Source organism: Convolutriloba macropyga, chromosome 3 (genome assembly GCF_964194025.1).
Source record: "Convolutriloba macropyga chromosome 3, txConMacr16.3, whole genome shotgun sequence".
NCBI lineage: Eukaryota > Metazoa > Xenacoelomorpha > Acoela > Convolutidae > Convolutriloba > Convolutriloba macropyga.
Window position 1 is genome coordinate 49,817,570 of NC_134470.1, and position 21,077 is coordinate 49,838,646.

A 21,077-nucleotide genomic window follows, 5' to 3' on the forward strand; every position below is an offset into this window, starting at 1 on the left:
AAACAGAATTTAGTTAAACATAAGGTCAAATTTGACTGCTGCGATTCAGGTTTACCTCTGTGGAGTGATGCAAAAAACTTCAGCGAATTGTGAAACCATAGGACAAAAATGATCGGTACTACAAGAAAAAGTCAAAAACGTCGGCGCAAATAATTAACTCATACCTTCAAAATGCAATAAAAAGTATCAAAGTGTTCTTAATTGGCGTGCAGTTTCAGTTGGATTCTAAAACTACAATTAATTCAGCTTCTCAACTAAAAGCTAATGAGCTTAATACCATTGTCAGCTAGCAAACGCTAATGAAATTTGATAACCTAATTCTCAATGAATTAATGATCGGGCTTTATCGGTTTATCCCGTCTCTTTTGATTTTGATCTTCTGACTTTGACAGTATTCACCACATTGCGTAAATGAATACGTGAGAGAATTTCAAATCCATTCAGTTGAAAAATTGAGTGAAGTAAGTCAGAAATCAAAGGTGAAAATCGTGATTTATGTAAAACAAAAATGTGATCAAAAGGTAAAGCAAATAAAAAAAACATATCAGGAGCTGCCCTGAAGTACAATTCAAAAAATTTTCATCAGAACTAAACAGAAATTACACCAATGCGTGAATTGGGAAAACCATTTAAAAAAATCAGATTAAAAGATTTAAAAAACTGAAAATCAATGTCAAAATGCCGCATGTGAACAAAAAACCACTAGCGAGAAAAAATTCGGTTCAAACAAAAAACAAGGCCTGGAACGAACTACAAATTAAGTAGGAAAATTATTCAGAAAAAAAATCCGATCAAAAGAATAAAACAAACAGTAAAAACCAAAGTGAAATTGCCGCATGTGAACAAAACACTAGCTAGAAAGCGAATTTTTGTTCAAACACCGTTTTCTCACTCTACTTTAACGTTGGAGTGAGAAAATATCCGGCCAGAAAAACGCTTAATAACCACAAAGTTGTAACCACTTGTTATCGAAAAATTGCTCAAGTCATAGGGGTCTTTTTAATACCCATTTGAGGCAGTTAAAACAAAACAATCGTCAAAAAAAATCGCAAAAATTAGCCCAAAAACTAGCAAAATACATGAAAAACCTGCGAATTACCATAAAACTCGTATGAATTTCCAGAAACCTTCAAACTAGTACCAAAACCAGCCTAAAATTAGAACAAAATCATTAAAAAGCTCTTAACCAAAAAAGTTGAAAAAAAAACTGCTTAAAAATGTCGCCCGTGAACAAAAAATTTTGCTCGCTTACAGAATTTTTTTCACACTTCCATTTGTCGCTGTCTAGAAAACAGCGATATGAACAAAAAAGCACACTCTTTTCGCTCCACTCTTCATTTTGTCCAGCAACATAATCACTCCAAACTTTTTCACGTGTTTCATTTCCTGCTTCAAAATTCAATCCAATAAAATTGATTTTAAAAAGGACTTCTCCAATACTCCTCTTGGAGACGTAAAAAGACAGCACCTCATTACAATTGAAATTCTTTGCATTGTAAAAAAGAGAGCGCCTAAATAATAGCCGTTGAGAGGCTGACGGCGGCTATTAAACAATAAAGATACAAAGACAGTAGTCATAAGGAAATTTTAATCCTAGAAAAAAAATACAATCATGGTCAGAAATTGAGCTCCCAGAAAGCGAACAATTAAGTTCGACAATCGAAACTCGACAAAAACGGGAAAATCTTACAATTTGAGCTACTATTCTAGCTCTATCTGGTACAAATTGCGCAAGGTACTGACATTTTTGATGACCGACGACGGATTCCACTTGTCAATGGAAGTTGATGCATCGGATGTCATCAGCTCAGGTATGTATGAAGTGAGAAGACTTCCGAAGTACTCGGTGGCCTCAGTGGGTATCTGTGCAGGCATGTTGTCGATCGAACACACCAACACGCCTTCACCCGCAACACTGAAACAAATTAGTAAACAATTAGAGAAGGAGTGCAACAAACTGTTTCATACCCTCTCCCTTTTCATACGGTAGAATATGACACGCTATAATTGATATTTTACATCCTTATCACAGTACATATTCATTGAAACAGTCACTCCCAACTGTTATAGGGCACCATTATAACAAAAAATAGCCGACAGATTGCTGACATAGCTATAGCAGCGAAATAGAGTTTCCTGTCGTAGCAAACAAGAAGTGGACTGGAGAAGCTATTGACGCCGCTGAAAAACCTTGAAAAACACTTTCAGCGCTAAAATCACTTGTTAAATTTCACTCCGAGGAATCCTTTTATCAAGGACCTTTAACACATGAGTTGCTTTGACTTTACACTTATTCAAATTCTAAACATAGCCGGCATATTGCCCGAAAATAGCGGCGATAGATGCTTGTGGCTATGACCGTCAGTCCTTAATTAGACCACAAGACTTTTTGGGTTAGATTTGGACTAACATTTTTATGAGACACATAAGCTCTGTAAGGAGAAAGCCCTAAAGAGCTTTTCAAAATTAAAATTTGAAATCAAAAACTCAAGACTCTAATAATCAAGAATTAGGGCATATATGTTTGGCACTACTTAGATGCACACTATTGAGTTCAGATGCGTTTTAAGGAGTGTGGTAAGTCACGCAATTGACCTAAACAACAAAAACGCGGTACGCAGGGTAAGACAAAAATCTGTTAGACGAATAAAAAAAAACATAGCAGGACAAGTCCTGAAATACAATTCAAAGAATTGAATCAAAAACTTAGAAGTACTCTACCTGACCAGCATATAACGTGAACAAAGCTAGCGAAAACACAAACAAAATCATCTCCAAAATTCTGAGAAATCAAAACAATAAAAAAATGAACAAAAATATACTCATTGCTAAAACTCTAGAAGCTTTTACCCCTAAGGCAAAATTTGATCTCTTTAATTATACCTATCTCAAAATTACGTTCAAGACCAATTTTTGTTTCTGAAATTGGTCCAGTATTATATCTGTAATAACTGAAAGAAATTCATTGGCCCTTGAAGATCGATTAACTCGAAAATGACCGAAAATTTAAAAGAAAGAAATCAATTGCAAATTTTAATGAAATGTTACGGAAAATCGTGATATTAAAATCTTCAGAATTGTTTATGTGTATCTAGAGGCTATTAGACGCCATCCCGTAACCCAATTCCAAGCCTTCGAAAATTCATGGGATCAAAGACCGATAGGGAAAAATTTTTAGAAAAACTTTCAAATTTCAAAAAATAGAAATTCTTTCAAATAAAATGTAGAAAACCATTCACCTGCCCCCTAGCAACTATTTAATAACATACTGTCAAACCTTGGATGAGGTTAGCTGGCTACTGAGGTGAGAAAAACTGACTAAAAGACAAATATTTTGGAAAACTTAAAAAATTGCAAATTTTATCAAGAAATTTCTATCATTCGAAAGGTTAAATTGTTGAAAACAAATCCCCTGAAACTAACAATCATGCAGTAATGGTCATCAGACCGTGGAAAAGGTTTTTTGGTACTTGAGAATGGACAAATACGAAAAACTGACAAAAACTTTAGAAAACCTTGAAAAAAATTGCAAATTTTATCAAAAATGTGCTAAAATTTGAGACATTAAATTGTTGAAAACCAATCCGTTGTTACTAGAAAAAATGCACTGCCCTATTATCAAACCTCAAAGAAGATTCTTTACCCCCTGAAGCTGGAAAAACTCAAAAAATGAAAAAAATTTTCAAAAAACTTGAAAAAAATTGCAAAAATTAGTATCATTTTGCGTGTTTGTAGTACCAAAACATATAGCTCATAAAATAGTCATAAAAAATAAATTTGTCTCAAAAAAGGCCTTCTTCAACTTTTAAAAACTTCAACCTAAGACTAATCAAACAAAACTCAAAAAATCACAAAAAAACATGAAAAATTGCACCATTTTGAGCCCAAAAACTCCTATAAACGACCTTTTAACCTTCAATTAAGGCCATCCCAGCAGCTGCACCACTCTAAGCACTTGAAGGACTACTAAAGCCCACTTTAGGCCTCTAATGAAACTTAATGCCCGCTGGGCTTTAACTGTTTATCCCGTTTTGAAAGATCAAAGTCATTGAAAAATGTGTGAACACATCTTAAAAAAAAAACACAGCGCCCCAATACAATTCCAACTCTTTGAATTGTAAAAAACATAGCAGGACAAGTCCTGAAATACAATTCAAAGAATTGAATGAAAAACTTAGAAGTACTCTACCTGACCAGCAGATCATGTGAACAATGCCAGCGAAAACAGAAACAAAATCATCTCCAAAAAATGGAGAAATTAAAACAATCAAAAAAACTGAACAAAAATATACTCATTGCTAAAACTCTAGAAGCTTTTACCCCTAAGGCAAAAATTGATCTCTTTAATTATACCTATTTCAAAAATATGTTCAAAACCAATTTTTGTATCTGAAATCGGTCGAGTATTATATCTGCAATAACTGAAAGAAATTCATTGGCCCTTGAAGATCGATTAACTCGAAAATGACCGAAAATTTAAAAGAGAGAAATCAATTGCAAATTTTAATGAAATGTTACGGAAAATCGTGATATTAAAATCTTCAGAATTGTTTATGTGTATCTAGAGGCTATTAGACGCCATCCCGTAACCCAATTCCAAGCCTTCGAAAATTCATGGGATCAAAGACCGATAGGGAAAAATTTTTAGAAAAACTTTCAAATTTCAAAAAACAGAAATTCTTTCAAATAAAATGTAGAAAACCATTCACCTGCCCCCTAGCAACTATTTAATAACATACTATCAAACCTTGGATGAGGTTAGCTGGCTACTGAGGTGAGAAAAACTGACTAAAAGACAAATATTTTGGAAAACTTAAAAAATTGCAAATTTTATCAAGAAATTTCTATTATTCGAAAGGTTAAATTGTTGAAAACAAATCCCCTGAAACTAACAATCATGCAGTAATTGTCATCAGACCGTGGAAAGAGTTTTTTGGTACTTGAGAATGGACAAATACGAAAAACTGACAAAAACTTTAGAAAACCTTGAAAAAAATTGCAAATTTTATCAAAAATGTGCTAAAATTTGAGACATTAAATTGTTGAAAACCAATCCATTGTTACTAGAAAAAATGCACTGCCCTATTATCAAACCTCAAAGAAGATTCTTTACCCCCTGAAGCTGGAAAAACTCAAAAAATGACAAAAATTTTCAAAAAACTTGAAAAAAATTGCAAAAATTAGTATCATTTTGCGTGTTTGTAGTACCAAAACATATAGCTCATAAAATAGTCATAAAAAATAAATTTGTCTCAAAAAAGGCCTTCTTCAACTTTTAAAAACTTCAACCTAAGACTAATCAAACAAAACTCAAAAAATCACAAAAAAACATGAAAAATTGCACCATTTTGAGCCCAAAAACTCCTATAAACGACCTTTTAACCTTCAATTAAGGCCATCCCAGCAGCTGCACCACTCTAAGCACTTGAAGGACTACTAAAGCCCACTTTAGGCCTCTAATGAAACTTAATGCCCGCTGGGCTTTAACTGTTTATCCCGTTTTGAAAGATCAAAGTCATTGAAAAATGTGTGAACACATCTTAAAAAAAAAACACACAGCGCCCCAATACAATTCCAACTCTTTGAATTGTAAAAAACATAGCAGGACAAGTCCTGAAATACAATTCAAAGAATTGAATGAAAAACTTAGAAGTACTCTACCTGACCAGCAGATCACGTGAACAATGCCAGCGAAAACAGAAACAAAATCATCTCCAAAAAACTGAGAAATTAAAACAATCAAAAAAACTGAACAAAAATATACTCATTGCTAAAACTCTAGAAGCTTTTACCCCTAAGGCAAAAATTGATCTCTTTAATTATACCTATTTCAAAAATATGTTCAAAACCAATTTTTGTATCTGAAATCGGTCGAGTATTATATCTGCAATAACTGAAAGAAATTCATTGGCCCTTGAAGATCGATTAACTCGAAAATGACCGAAAAATTCAAAAAGAAATCACTTGCAAATTTTAATGAAATGTTACGGAAAATCGTGATATTAAAATCTTCAGAATCGTTTCTGTGTATCTAGAGGCTATTAGACGCCATCCCGTAACCCAATTAAAAGCCTTCAAAAATCCATGGGCTCAAAGACCGATAGGCAATAATTTTTAGAAAAAACTTCAAATATCAAAAAATAGAAAATCTTTCAAATAAATTGTAGAAAACCACTCACTTGCCCCCTAGCAACTATTTAATAACATACTATCAAACCTTGGATGAGGTTAGCTGGCTACTGAGGTGAGAAAAACTCACTAAAAGACAAATGTTTTGGAAAAACTTAAAAAAATGGCAAATTTTATTAAGAAATTTCTAACATTTGAGAAGTTAAATTGTTGAAAACAAATCCATTAAAACTAACAACCATGCAGTAACTTTCATCAGACCGTGCAATAGGTCTTTTGGTACTTGAGACTGGACAAATACGAAAAACTGACAAAAACTTTAGAAAACCTTGAAAAAATTGCAAATTTTATCAAAAATGTGCTAAAATTTGAGACATTAAATTGTTGAAAACCAATCCGCTGTTACTAGAAACTATGCAGTGCCCTATTATCAAACCTCAAAGGAAATTCCTCGGCCCATGAAGCTGGAAAAACAAAAAATGACAAAAACTTTCAAAAAATTTGAAAAAAATTGCAAAAATTAGTATCATTTTGCGTGTTTGTGTTTGTAGTACCAAAACATGTAGCTATAGTCATAAAAAGTAAAAATGTCTCGGAAAAGGCCTTCGTCAACTTTTAAAAACTTCAACCGAAGACTAATCAAACAAAAAACTAAAAAAAAATCACAAAAAAATGAAAAATTGCAGCATTTTGAGCCCAAAAACTCCTATAAACGACCTTTTAACCTTCAATTAAGGCCATCCCAGCAGCTGCACCACTCTAAGCACTTGAAGGACTACTAAAGCCCACTTTAGGCCTCTAATGAAACTTAATGCCCGCTGGGCTTTAACTGTTTATCCCGTTTTGAAAGATCAAAGTCATTGAAAAATGTGTGAACACATCTTAAAAAAAAAACACACAGCGCCCCAATACAATTCCAACTCTTTGAATTGTAAAAAACATAGCAGGACAAGTCCTGAAATACAATTCAAAGAATTGAATGAAAAACTTAGAAGTACTCTACCTGACCAGCAGATCACGTGAACAATGCCAGCGAAAACAGAAACAAAATCATCTCCAAAAAACTGAGAAATTAAAACAATCAAAAAAACTGAACAAAAATATACTCATTGCTAAAACTCTAGAAGCTTTTACCCCTAAGGCAAAAATTGATCTCTTTAATTATACCTATTTCAAAAATATGTTCAAAACCAATTTTTGTATCTGAAATCGGTCGAGTATTATATCTGCAATAACTGAAAGAAATTCATTGGCCCTTGAAGATCGATTAACTCGAAAATGACCGAAAAATTCAAAAAGAAATCACTTGCAAATTTTAATGAAATGTTACGGAAAATCGTGATATTAAAATCTTCAGAATCGTTTCTGTGTATCTAGAGGCTATTAGACGCCATCCCGTAACCCAATTAAAAGCCTTCAAAAATCCATGGGCTCAAAGACCGATAGGCAATAATTTTTAGAAAAAACTTCAAATATCAAAAAATAGAAAATCTTTCAAATAAATTGTAGAAAACCACTCACTTGCCCCCTAGCAACTATTTAATAACATACTATCAAACCTTGGATGAGGTTAGCTGGCTACTGAGGTGAGAAAAACTCACTAAAAGACAAATGTTTTGGAAAAACTTAAAAAAATGGCAAATTTTATTAAGAAATTTCTAACATTTGAGAAGTTAAATTGTTGAAAACAAATCCATTAAAACTAACAACCATGCAGTAACTTTCATCAGACCGTGCAATAGGTCTTTTGGTACTTGAGACTGGACAAATACGAAAAACTGACAAAAACTTTAGAAAACCTTGAAAAAATTGCAAATTTTATCAAAAATGTGCTAAAATTTGAGACATTAAATTGTTGAAAACCAATCCGCTGTTACTAGAAACTATGCAGTGCCCTATTATCAAACCTCAAAGGAAATTCCTCGGCCCATGAAGCTGGAAAAACAAAAAATGACAAAAACTTTCAAAAAATTTGAAAAAAATTGCAAAAATTAGTATCATTTTGCGTGTTTGTGTTTGTAGTACCAAAACATGTAGCTATAGTCATAAAAAGTAAAAATGTCTCGGAAAAGGCCTTCGTCAACTTTTAAAAACTTCAACCGAAGACTAATCAAACAAAAAACTAAAAAAAAATCACAAAAAAATGAAAAATTGCAGCATTTTGAGCCCAAAAACTCCTAAAACGACCTTTTAACCTTCAATTAAGGCCATCCCAGCAGCTGTACCACTCTAAGCACTTTAATTACAACTAAAGACCTCTTTGGGCCTCTAATGAAACTTAATGCCCGCTGGGCTTTACCTGTTTATCCCGTTTTGAAAGATCAAAGTCATTGAAAAAAGTGTGAACACATCTTAAAAAAAAACACAGCGCCCCAAAACAATTCAAATTCTTTGAATTGTAAAAACATAGCAGGACAAGTCTTGACTTACAACTCAAAGAATTTTCATTAACTAAACAAACAAATAGACCTAGAACGGACTATGAGTGAATTGGGAAAACCATTTCTACAAATATCAGATCAAAAAAATTTAAAGAAAAACAGAAAATCAATGTAAAAAATGCAGCATGTGAACAAAAAAACCATTAGCGAGAAATGGAAATTTGGTTTAAAAAAAACTAGGTCTAGATTAAACTCTAAATGGATTGGAAAAACCATTTAGAAACTAGACCTAGAATGGAATATGAGTGAATTGGGAAAACCATTTCTAAAAAAAAATCTGACAAGAAAAAAAAACAAAAAACAGAAAATCAATGTCAAAATGCCGATAGCGAGAACAAAAGAACACTAGCGAGAAATGGAAAATTGATTCTAACAAAAAACTACGCCTAGAATGAACTATGAATGGATTGGGAAATTTAGAAAAAAGTAAAAACCAAAGTGAAATTGCCGCTTGTGAACAAAAAATCACTAGCGAGAAAGCACATTTTTGTTCAAACACCGTTTTCTCACTCTACTTTAAAATAGAGCAAAAAAATTTTACGCCGCAAAACCAATGGCCTTTTCGCTCCATTTCCTGTTTTGGCGTGACCAGAACCACTACTCCAATTCGACTTCAAAAATCATGAAAATATGTGAACAGATCTTAAAAAAGACAGCTCCACAATATAATTCAAATTCATTGAATTGTGAAAAAAAACTAGGAGCGCAATAAAAGCCGCCTGGAATTGCTGACGCGGCTATTACTTAAACTAATTCAGTGACAGTGGCCCTTTCCTATCACAGACAGCTGCGCTTTTCTATTCAGACAGTTGCGCTTTTCCATTTGGAGTTGCGCTATTTTATTCAACAGTTGATCTTTTCTGATCAAAATGACCTTAATCCTGTGCTTTTTGACATCCATCTACTGACTGAGACATCAATCAAACGTCCAACTTAAAGCATCATTAAAGAAACATAATTACTGCCTAACAGTCAAAATTAATCCGACTTAAAAATGAAAATGCCACAAGAAGCCTTTATGAAGCCCTGTCAAGATCAAATGTTTGATTTATACAATCAAAAGCGTAAAAAATTAGAGCAAAAGGAGAAATTTGTATATAATATTACATCTATAGATTACAAATTATCCTATCTTGATTGCAATGGTGCAATCTCTAATAGCTTCAGGCAAATATCAAAAGAGGAATAAACGCTTAGAACGTTCCCTCTGACAGAACCCCTCCCCCTTGAATCCAAACATTATTTTGAAAGTAGCATAATGGGAGGATTGGAAGAAGATAAAAGCCTTCATATGGACGTTAATGGCTCTATATTTAAAATGCAATACTGAAAAATCGTGCCAACACTAAAAACAGTTATACTGCAGGATGATACAAACAGCACAAACCATAAGATGCATTTGAAAACTACAAACAGATGGTATACTGAAGTCGAGAAAAGTTTTATCCCGAAAAGATATTTCCAATGATTGTAATACTCGTGAACAATTGTAAAGCCAGTGCTCAAAAAAGATAAGCAACCACATGAATTTAGCGATTTGATGAAATTCTATTATGAAAACGACACAGAGAGGAACATTCTGGAATTCAACAAACATAGTCAGCAGATTGCCGAAAAATAGCGGCGATAGACGCTTGTGGCCTACCATGACTGGCCTACCATAATTGAAACAACTAAAGAAATAAGATTTACAGATCGACCACCAGCTTTTTAATGGACCACTACAGATGTCGAGAAAAGTATACTGAAGTCGAGAAAAGTTTAATCCAGAAAAGATATTTCCAATGATTGTAATACTCGTGAACAATTGTAAAGCCAGTGCTCAAAAAAGATAAGCGACCACATGAATTTAGCGATTTGATGAAATTCTATTATGAAAACGACACAGAGAGGAACATTCTGGACTTCAACAAACATAGTCAGAATATTGCCGGAAAATAGCGGCGATAGACGCTTGTGGCCTACCATGACTGGCCTACCATAATTGAAACAACTAAAGAAATAAGATTGACAGATCGACCACCAGCTTTTTAATAGACCATTAGACTTTTTGGGTTAGATTCGTACTGTCATTTTTATGAGACACATATTCTCTACAAGAAAAAAGCCCTAATGGAGCTTTTTCAAAATTAATATTCGATATTAAAACTCAAGACTATTACTCAGGAATTAGGACAAAAAAGTTTGGCACTACTTAGATACACTCTATTGACTTTTAATTAGTAAATTGTCACAAAATTCACCAAGTTCATTAAGTGATTTCACAAGTCATTTTTTTAAGTGAGGTAAGTTCCCAGAAACTTCACCACTCTACGTACTTGAGGGACTAACAAACGCGGCAGAAATGACGTCAAGAACAAAAATTTTAACTGCAAAGCAGTAGAGGTCACTAAAGTCTTTGAAAAAATCAAGGGTCAAGAAGTCAGGGTAAGACAAAACAAAAATTTGTTAGACGAAGTAAAGAAACATAGCAGGACAAGTCCTGACGTACAATTCAAAGAATTTTTATGGACAAAACAAAAAATGGACCTAGAACGGACTATGAGTGAATTGGGAAAACCATTTCTAAAAAAATCAGATGAAAAAAATTTAAAGAAAAACAGAAAATCAATGTATAAAATGCCGCATGTGAACAAAAAACCATTACCGAGAAATGGAAATTTGGCTCAAACAAAAAAAACCTAGGTCTAGATTAAACTCTAAATAGATTGGAAAAACCATTTAGAAAAAAAATCCGATCCAAAAAATCGAAAAAAAACAGGAAAAAATCAAATTGAAATTACCGCATGTGAACAAAAAACCCCAACCGAGAAATCGAATTTTGTTCAAACAAAGTATTCTCACTCTACTTTAAAATCAGAGCAAAAAATTCACGCCGCAAAACCACTCGCTTTTTCGCTCCATTTCCTGTTTCGGCGTGACCAAAATCCCCACTCCAATTTGACTTCAAAAATCACGAAAATGTGCAAACATATCTTAAAAAAAGACAGCTCCCCAATATAATTCAAATTCTTTGAATTGTAAAAAAATTAGGAGAGCAATAATAGCCGCCTGGAATTAAAAATTTCAAAGGATTTGGAACAAAAGAATAACAGTGATTGCGATATTAAATCAACTGATTACGAAAACATGCAACAGAACAAGCTTTATCATAAGGATATTCACCTCAGATATAGAAAGGGTTTTTCTTTCTTAAAAAGCCACCCAGAGAGTTAGTTTAGACACATCCGATGGATTGATTTCTGAAATACGGGTTATACAGCCAACATAAGCCAATCCAAATATCAACTGTTCTAAAATATTGGATGAGAAATAACTGCCGTCGAGAAATCCACTTGAGAGGAGATGGTACACGATACTTTTATGCATGTGTGTTCAAAAACAGTGCGTACTACAGATAATCTTAAAATTGATATAATCTGTTTAAGTCAGCAATCAAACAGAAAAGAATGATAAAGAAAAACTTGGCCATATATTGTTGACTGTCGTTCTTTCTACTGCGGATGGCCATTCTCTGTCTCGCTTCAAGGGCACTAGAAAGGAGGCGATAATTAGGGCGTGCTAATTTTTTCACGCACTACGACGCAGGATTTTCGATTTGTTAAGAGCAACTTTAAAAATTACTTTTTCCTGGTTACTATTACTTATCGTTAAAAATGTGCCCATATCGTGTGTAATAACAGAATCACCAATTGAAAACGAAAACCACGCTAACTGTCGACGCTCAGTCACTAAAAGAGAAGTTTGTGAATAACTTCTCAAACGTTTTGATAATGCACCCTTCGCTTGAAATACGGCTAAAATATATTGAGCAAAGATCTTTGGAGTGTAGAGAGCAACTTCTACGCCTGCATTCGATATGGAAGAAATGCAGGAAAATCCAAAAGGGATGAGGGTAATCTTATACCACAAAGGATAAAATAAACAAAGACGAAGAAGTCACTCAATCGAAAGTCCTATTCTACGTTTACTTCAGATCAGAGAGCCATGGCAACGCCAACAAAAGTGCACCTCAACAGAATATAACTAACAAAAAAGAGCTTAATATATCGATTTATCGTAAAATGATCTAGCTAATGTCACTATCATGGGGAAGCAGTATGCATAAGGACAAAACAGAAAAATTCAAAATCAAGATTTCATCAAGATCACAAAAAGGAAATGAAATATTGTCAACGATTCACTAAACTCCTTCATGTTTGCCTCAGGTAAATTTTGCCTCAAAAGAAAATTCAAAGATCTTGCGAATTGCTCGAAAACGACCGGCGAGCGGTTGACTTTGTCAGTAGCTAGCCACGGTTTAGTGAGGCTAGGTTTAGTGGGGGGGGGGGAGGGGGTGGATCAACTTCTTAGAACGGCCCTTCACACCATAAGTGTAAGTCTCCGAAACGGTTTCCGTGAATCGCATACTTGTTGACTAGTGAGCTGAAAAGCTCTAAAAGAACTTAAGGCCCACTAAAATCAACCTCTTTATCCTGTTGCTGACGAGGAGAAGTTAAATGGGTCAGACGAAAAAATAAGTCAAGCAAAAAATCGCATAAAAAAGATCAACAGGACTATTATAATTGGAACAAAATTTGTTTCAAAGCAATTAACGAAGATTTCCTAAGAAGTGCAGTTGAGTCGTTTATGATAAAACGTTTCTACTATCATTCAGTCAGTTAATGAGGGTAACAGATGATGACATCACGCAACAACAACAGCTGAAGTGTGGCATCAACAGAAGAGGTAAGGGAAGAGAGAGAGAGAGAGAGAGAGAAAACGTGCAGAGATCAAACTCTAACGAGAAAGAGGAGAAAAGAAACCCCAACCGACAGAGGGAGAGCTAGGTATATTTTCTATTTTGGGATTTGACTCTACAACTTCCAGTTTTCTAGCGTTGTTAGTAAATAAATCATATAGAAAAAAACTGAAATTCCAAAATTTAAAAGAAAAGTTTCCAGATATAGCAGTGAAATCAGTTCCAAACCATTTTTTGTCAATGGCGTTCTGTTATGTAACCCATCTGCAAGTCTTTTGTTGGCCAGTAATGATCGTTAAACTCAGAAAAGACAAGAATCAACAGTTTAAAATTAGCAATAATTATCTTGAGAAGCATTTGATTGTCTCAAGAGAATCATCAGTATCCCTACTTCAAGCCTCAAGTAGTTTGAATGGCTCATAAAGATTGATAAACTTGGAATATAATAATTTTCAAAAAATTTTAAAAAAATTAAATTTAAACGAAAAATGCTAAAACTCGATTCGATAAAATATTGATAACCAATCCAATAACTCTATAAACTATGCAGCAGCTTGTTATCAAACCTTTGAGGAGGTCTTTGAACCGATGGTGCCGGAAAAATCTAAAAAAATCAAAAATATTCAAACTTGAAAAAATGCTTACATTCATGATATTAAAATCTTGAAAAAAACATTCCGTTACAAGTAGAAATTATGCAGTAATATATTATTCAACACTAGAGGAGGTTCCTTGGCTCTTGAGGATGGAGAAACAAAAAAAAATTCCAAGAGACTTAAAAAATTTGCAAGATTTATCAAAAAAATTGCTAAAATTTGTGATATTAAAAAGTTAAAACTATTCCATGGCCAAAGAAAATTTTTTCATAAATTATTATCAAACCTTTAAGGATATTTTCTGAACCCTGCGTCTGTAAAAAACTTGAATAATGACAATAAATGTAAAAAAAACTGAAAAAATTGCAAGTTTTGTTGAAAAAAAAATTCTAAAATTCGTGATGTTAAAATGTTTAAAACCATTTCATCAAAGTTAGAAACTATGCAGTAATCGATAAACAACCCTAGAGGAAGTTCCGAGGGCTGAGAAAACTCGAAAGATCGAAAAAATACCATTTCAAAAAGATTGAAAAAAATGTGAAACTTGAGTATACTAAATTTGAGCATTTTGGTTTGGATTACTAAAACATATAGCCCTTAAAATGGTCACAAAAATTCCTTATGGCTTGCAGAAAACTTTTGTAAGCATTAAACAGACTCAATTTTAGACTGGTTCAACAAAAAATATGAAAAATGACAAAAAGACACAAAATTGCGACATTTTGGGCTCAAAAAATGACCTTTGAACTTGAAACGTGAAGTACGTCCTTCCCAGTAGCATCGCCAATCTAAGCGTTTGAAAGATTACTAAAGAAGTCCAAGCTATGAGAACCTGATGTCTGCAGAGCTTTACCTGTTTAACCCCTTTTGAAAGCTCAAAGTCATGAAAAAAGGTGTGAAACATCTCACAAAGAAGCATAGCAGGACAAGCCCAGAGATAAAAAACATAGCAGGACAATTCCTGAAAAACAAAAAAAACATAGGACAACAAGTATTGAAATTCATCGAAGATTTTACACAAAGCTCAAAATTTGAAAAAATTGAATATACCCACTAAGCCAAGCACAAGCCTTGAAACAGCTTTATTGGCCAATAAGAATAGCAACAATCGAGAAATATGGCAAATGCTTTCAATCGCAGAAGTTAAAGAAAGCTCTTTTATCGCAATATTAAAAAATTGAACAAAAAAATTCTTCCATTGGTTTTTATTACTTAATGTTAAAAATGTGCCCATATTGTTCTTAATCGAAAACGAACTGAAACAACCCTTTATGTTTCTTCCAGATTAACTGTCTCCGCTTAGTCAATAAACAAAAAGTTTGTGAATAACTTCTCAAATAATGTTCTTATAATGCAACCTTCACTTGAAATAGGGCTAAAAGATAATGAGCAGAAGGATTTTTGGAATGTAGAGAGCAACTTCTACGCTTGCTTTTGACACGCAAGAAACTCCAAAAGGGATGGGGTAATTTTATACTACAAAGGATAATTTAAACAAAAACCTAGAAATCTTTCAATCGATAGTCCTATCGTTTACTTCAGATCAGAAAGCCATGACAAGGCCAACAAAAAGGCACCTCAACAGAATATAACAAACAAAAAGTGCTTAATATATCGATTTATCGTATAATGACCAAGCTAATGCCATTCACCATCATGCAAAAACAGTAAGAATAAGGACAAAAAAGAAGAAATTTAAAACCAAACCACAATGAGAAAAGCTGAAACCGAAAAAGGAAATGAGATATTGTCAACGATTCGCTAACTCCGTCATGTTTGCCTCAGGTAAATTTTGCCTCAAAAGTAATTTCGAAGATCTGATATTTGACAGCTATAAAATGGGTCAATTTCCGGACTTTGTGATTACCTCAGTGAAGTTGAGCATTTTTCATCAATATTGAAAGAACCAATCAGATTATTCTTGGAATACTTCTTCCTGAAGGCAAGTTTCCTGGATCTAAAAAGCCAACGTAGCCCCAATCTTTAAAAAAGGCGATACTTTCTTAGCTTAGAAATATATCTACTTATTTATACTTATTTTTATAACTGGTGCCTTTCCCAAAATTGTCAAGCGTCTCCAAACGGCACAAAAATTATAACACCGCAAGAGATATGAATTGCTTTCTTATACCGGATTTCGTGTACACAACAACTTGTCAACAAGTGATGCACCTGTGTATTGTACAAAAACTATCAGTTTCCATGTCGACAGAGTAATACGTAAAAGTAGATGCATACTTTGCTTGATTAGATTTATCATAATCTTTTGACTCCATAAATCAGATAATTTTTTTGAGAATAAACTCTCAAGTAATGTTCTGATAAGGCAACCTTCGCTTGAAATACGGCTAAAAGATATTGACCAGAATGATCTTTGGTATGTAGAGAGCAACTCCTACGCCTGCGTTCGATATGGAAGAAATGCAGGAAAATCCAAAAGGGATGGGGTAATTTTATACAAAGGATAATTTAAAAAAAACGGAGAAGTCACTCAACCAATAGTCCTAACGTTTGATTCTACGTTTACTTAGTTCAGAAAGCCATGGCAAGACCAACAAAAAAGCACCTCTAAAGAATATAACTAACAAAAAAGTGCTTAATATATCGATCTATCGTAAAACGATTGATCTAGCTTATTTCATTCACTAAAATGCAAAAAAAGTATGTATAAAGACAAAAAACAAAAAAATTAAAAAACCAAGATTTCGCCAAGATCACAATGAGAAATGCTGAATCCGAAAGAGGAAACGAAACATTGTCAACGATTCACTAAACTCTTTCATAGTTGCCTCAGGTAAATTTTGCCTCAAAAGTAATTTCAAAGATCTAATAATTGACAGCTATAAAATGGCTCAATTTCCGAATTTTGTGACTACCTCAGTGAAGTTAAGCAGTTTCTACCAATATTGAAAGAAATTGCAACCTCATGCTGAGCCAATCAGATTATTCTTGAAATACTTTTCCTGAAGGCAAGTTTCCTGGATCTAAAAAGTCATCGTAGCCCCAATCTTTAAAAAAGGCGATACTTTCTTAGCTTAGAAATATATCTACTTATTTATACTTATTTTTATAAGTGGTGCACTTCCCAAAATTGTCAAGCGTCTCCAAACGGCACAAATATTATAACACCGCAAGAGATACGAATTGCTTTCTTATACCGGATTTCGTGTACACAACAACTTGTCAACAAGTGATGCACCTGTGTATTGTACAAAAGCTACCAGTTTCCATGTCGACAGAGTAATACGTAAAAGTAGATGCATACTTTGCTTGATTAGATTTATCATAATCTTTTGACTCCATAAATCAGATAATTTTGTTGAGAATAAACTCTCAAGTAATGTTCTGATAAGGCAACCTTCGCATGAAATACGGCTAAAAGATATTGACCACAATGATCTTCGGTATGTAGAGAGCAATTCCTATGCCTGCGTTCGATATGGAAGAAATGCAGTAAAATCCAAAAGGGATAGGTAATTTTATACAAAGGATAATTTAAAAAAAAACGGAGAAGTCACTCAACCAATAGTCCTAACGTTTGATTCTACGTTTACATAGACCAGAAAGCCATGGCAAGACCAACAAAAAGGCACGTCTACAGAATATAACTAACAAAAAAGTTCTTAATATAGCAATTTATTGTAAAATGATCGAGCTAATGTCATTCACTAAAATGCGAAAACAGTATGTTTAAGGACAAAAAAGAAAAAAAATAAAACCAAGATTACACCAAGATCAAGCTCACAATGAGAAACGCTGAATCCGAAAAAGGAAACGAAATAATGTCAACGATTCACTAAACTCCCTCATGGTAGCCTCAGGTAAATTTTGCCTCAAAAGTAATTTCAAAGACCTAAAAATTAACAGCTATAAAACGGCTCAATTTCCGAAATGTGTGACTACCTCAGCGAAGTTAAGCAGTTTCTAACAATACTGAAAGAACATTGCAACCTCATGCCAAACCAATCGGATTAATCTTCAACCACTTCTTCCTGAAGGCAAGTCACCTGTAGATCTAAAAAGCCATCGTAGACTCAATCTTAAAAAAGGTGATACTTTCTTAGCTTAGAACTATATCTAATTATTTCTACTTATTTTTTAAAACTGGTGCACTTCACAAAATTGTTGAGCGTCTCCTAACGTCATATATATTATAACATCTCAAGAGATACGAATGGCTTTCTTATACCGGATTTCGTGTACGCAACAAGTTGTCAACAAGTGATGAACCTGTGTATTGTACAAAAACTATCAGGTTCCATGTCGACAGAGTAATAGGTAACAGTAGACGCATACTTTGCTTGATTAGATTTATCATAATCTTTTGACTCCATAAATCAGATCATTTTGTTAGGAATAAATCCTCAAATAATGTTCTGATAATGCAACTTTCGCTTGAAATACGGCTAAAAGATATTGAGCAGAATGGTCTTCGGAATGTATGGAGCAACTCCTACGCCTGCTTTCGAAATGGAATAAAGGCAGGATAATCCAAAAGGGATGGGGTAATTTTCTACCACAAAATTAAATTAAAAAAAATGGAGAAGTCACTCAATCGATAGTCCTAACGTTTGATTCTACGTTTACTTAGACCAGAAAGCCATGGCAAGACCAACAAAAAGGCACCTCTAAAGAATATAACTAACAAAAAAGTGCTTAATATATCGATCTATCGTAAAATGATTGATCTAGCTAATTTAATTCTTAATTCACTAAAATGCAAAAAAAATGTATAAGGACAAAAAAAAATAAAACCAAGATTTCACCAAGATCACAATGAGAAATGCTGAATCCGAAAGAGGAAACGAAACATTGTCAACGATTCACTAAACTCCTTCATGGTTGCCTCAGGTAAATTTTGCCTCAAAAGTAATTTCAAAGATCTAATAATTGACAGCTATAAAATGGCTCAACTTCCGAATTTTGTGACTACCTCAGTGAAGTTAAGCAGTTTCTACCAATACTGAAAGAACATTGCATTCTCATGCTGAACCAATCAGATTAGTCTTAAACCACTTCTTCCTGAAAGCAAGTTTCCTGTAGATCTAAAAAGCCATCGTAGCCTCAATCTTTAAAAAGGTGATACTTTCTTAGCTTAGAACTATATCTACTTATTTCTACTTATTTGTATAACTGACGCAATTCCCAAAATTGTCAAGCGTCTCCAAACGTCACAAATATTATAACACCGCAAGAGATACGAATTGCGTTCTTATACCGGATTTCGTGTACGCAACAACTTGTCAACAAGTGATGCACCTGTGCATTGTACAAAAACTATCAGTTTCCATGTCAACAGAGTAATATGTAACAGTAGACGCATACTTTGCGTGATTAGATTCATCAAAATCTTTTGACTCAATAAATCAGATCATTTTGTTACATAAGTCAGGCATCCTAGTATATTTATTGAACCCAACCAATTTGTTCAGTAGAACAAATAATCGCTATAATAGACCTAAAAACAGCTGCTCAAAAACTCAAGTCACTAAATATGATAGCTAAGTATTATGAAAACAACTACCTCACTCTTAATCACTCAAAATCAAAATTCATAAGCTTTAATAAAAAATCAAAAATATCAAAAGACAAAAAATACAAAGCTGTTACTCAGTGATCTCGAATTGGAAAACGCTAATTATGTTAAATATCTCGGAGTAGAATTTGATTCCCATCTGAGTTTACAAGAGTTTGCGAAACAGTTGCTAAAAATAGCGGCTGGTATCAATAATCTGAAAATCATATGTAAATGATTTCCGGAGCAATTACGTCTATATCATTTATATACGTTAGTTATAAGTCATTTACACTACTCAAATCTTTTTGCGACAAGTTTCCATGAAAGTTGTATTATATTGCTGCCGAAACATTTAAGGTGGGCTGCAAAAAAGGTGTTTCAATGGAAAAATACGACAGCTCGTCTGATCATAAAATGAAACCTCAAGTTGTCCCAATCCCGGGATCATAAACTTGCATTGCTTTAAATCTATTGTACTATCTGAAACTACTGCATTATTTTCTAAAGCTTACCATCAATTAACGACCAATTTTGAAAAAAAATGCATACCAACAAATGACTTATGCTATAACCAATGTTTCAAGAAACTATATCAACGAATAAGTCAGATCCTAACCTCCGGAATACTACATAGTAAACAACGGCTCAAACATTTATTGTAAGTTTCTACGCCACGTGGAGGAGTGTGGATGGAGGTGTTGGTGGTGGTGGTGGGGGGGGGGGGGGGGGGGGGCGCAAGGCTCTCAGAGCGCTGCTTAGTCAGTTAATGCCGTCCTGACTTCACCTGTTCATACGTTTCTGAAGACGAAAGGTTAAAAGGGTCAGGCGAAAAATCGGTCAAGCAAAAGCAAATAATTGCTTTAAAAACAACAGTACAAATACAATTGGTACAAACTTCGCTTGGGAGCAATTAAAAACGGTATATAATGAGAAAAACAAAGAAAACTTAGAAGAAACGGCTTATACAATTTAAAAAATCGATCCAAAATCTTCACAAGCAACTCCAAAACAATTATGCAACACCGTGAAAAGTAAAACCGTGACAGCGAAAGCCAAAGAAGCGTAAATGAGAATTCACGATCAAAGGGGATTTCCAACGGTTGTCGCCATCAAAATGTTATCGAAATACAACGTGAAGCCGAGTTTTCGAAAAACTTCGGAGGGCACTGATAAATCTACTCTCGTTGCGATTAGGAGTTGCATAACTTACTTCCCGCTTCATTAGACAATGTTTTGCCGCGGCTCTTGATACGGAAAGAGTGGCGGACGATATAGTCTACTTCAAACTTTTTACTGACAGCAACTTTACGTCACTGTTCCACATTTTCGCACAATTTTTTTTTAATCTGCAAACATGTAAATTAAACTAACCACTTGGTTAATGTTACATGTTAGAAATTTATTATTCAAACATTTTTTTTCTAATTTATAACAAACTAAGGTTCGGTTTTCGTAGAATAATTTAATAAAAAATATGTTTAAATCCTGCAACCCTTCTGTCTATTGGAACTCTTTCGTGTCGTTTAAGCATTTCCGCTGTAACTTTTTGTTTAAATTTGGTCTTCGACGTTTCTTTTCTAATTGTAATTGGAAGTGTGTTCCATTTTCGAATAAAGTTACGAACAATTGAACCATTACTCCATTTTGACTTA

At 33.8% G+C, this 21,077-nt stretch overlaps 1 protein-coding gene across 1 annotated transcript in view; it reads right to left on the reverse strand.

Moving 5' to 3' along the window:
* LOC142336255 (alpha-aminoadipic semialdehyde synthase, mitochondrial-like) overlaps nucleotides 1-21,077 on the reverse strand; it is a 127,271-nt gene that overhangs the window by 63,847 nt on the left and 42,347 nt on the right. The window contains exon 9 of the mRNA XM_075384946.1: nucleotides 1,744-1,915. Coding sequence (XP_075241061.1) covers nucleotides 1,744-1,915 — 172 coding nt within the window. The remainder of the gene's footprint in view (nucleotides 1-1,743; nucleotides 1,916-21,077) is intronic.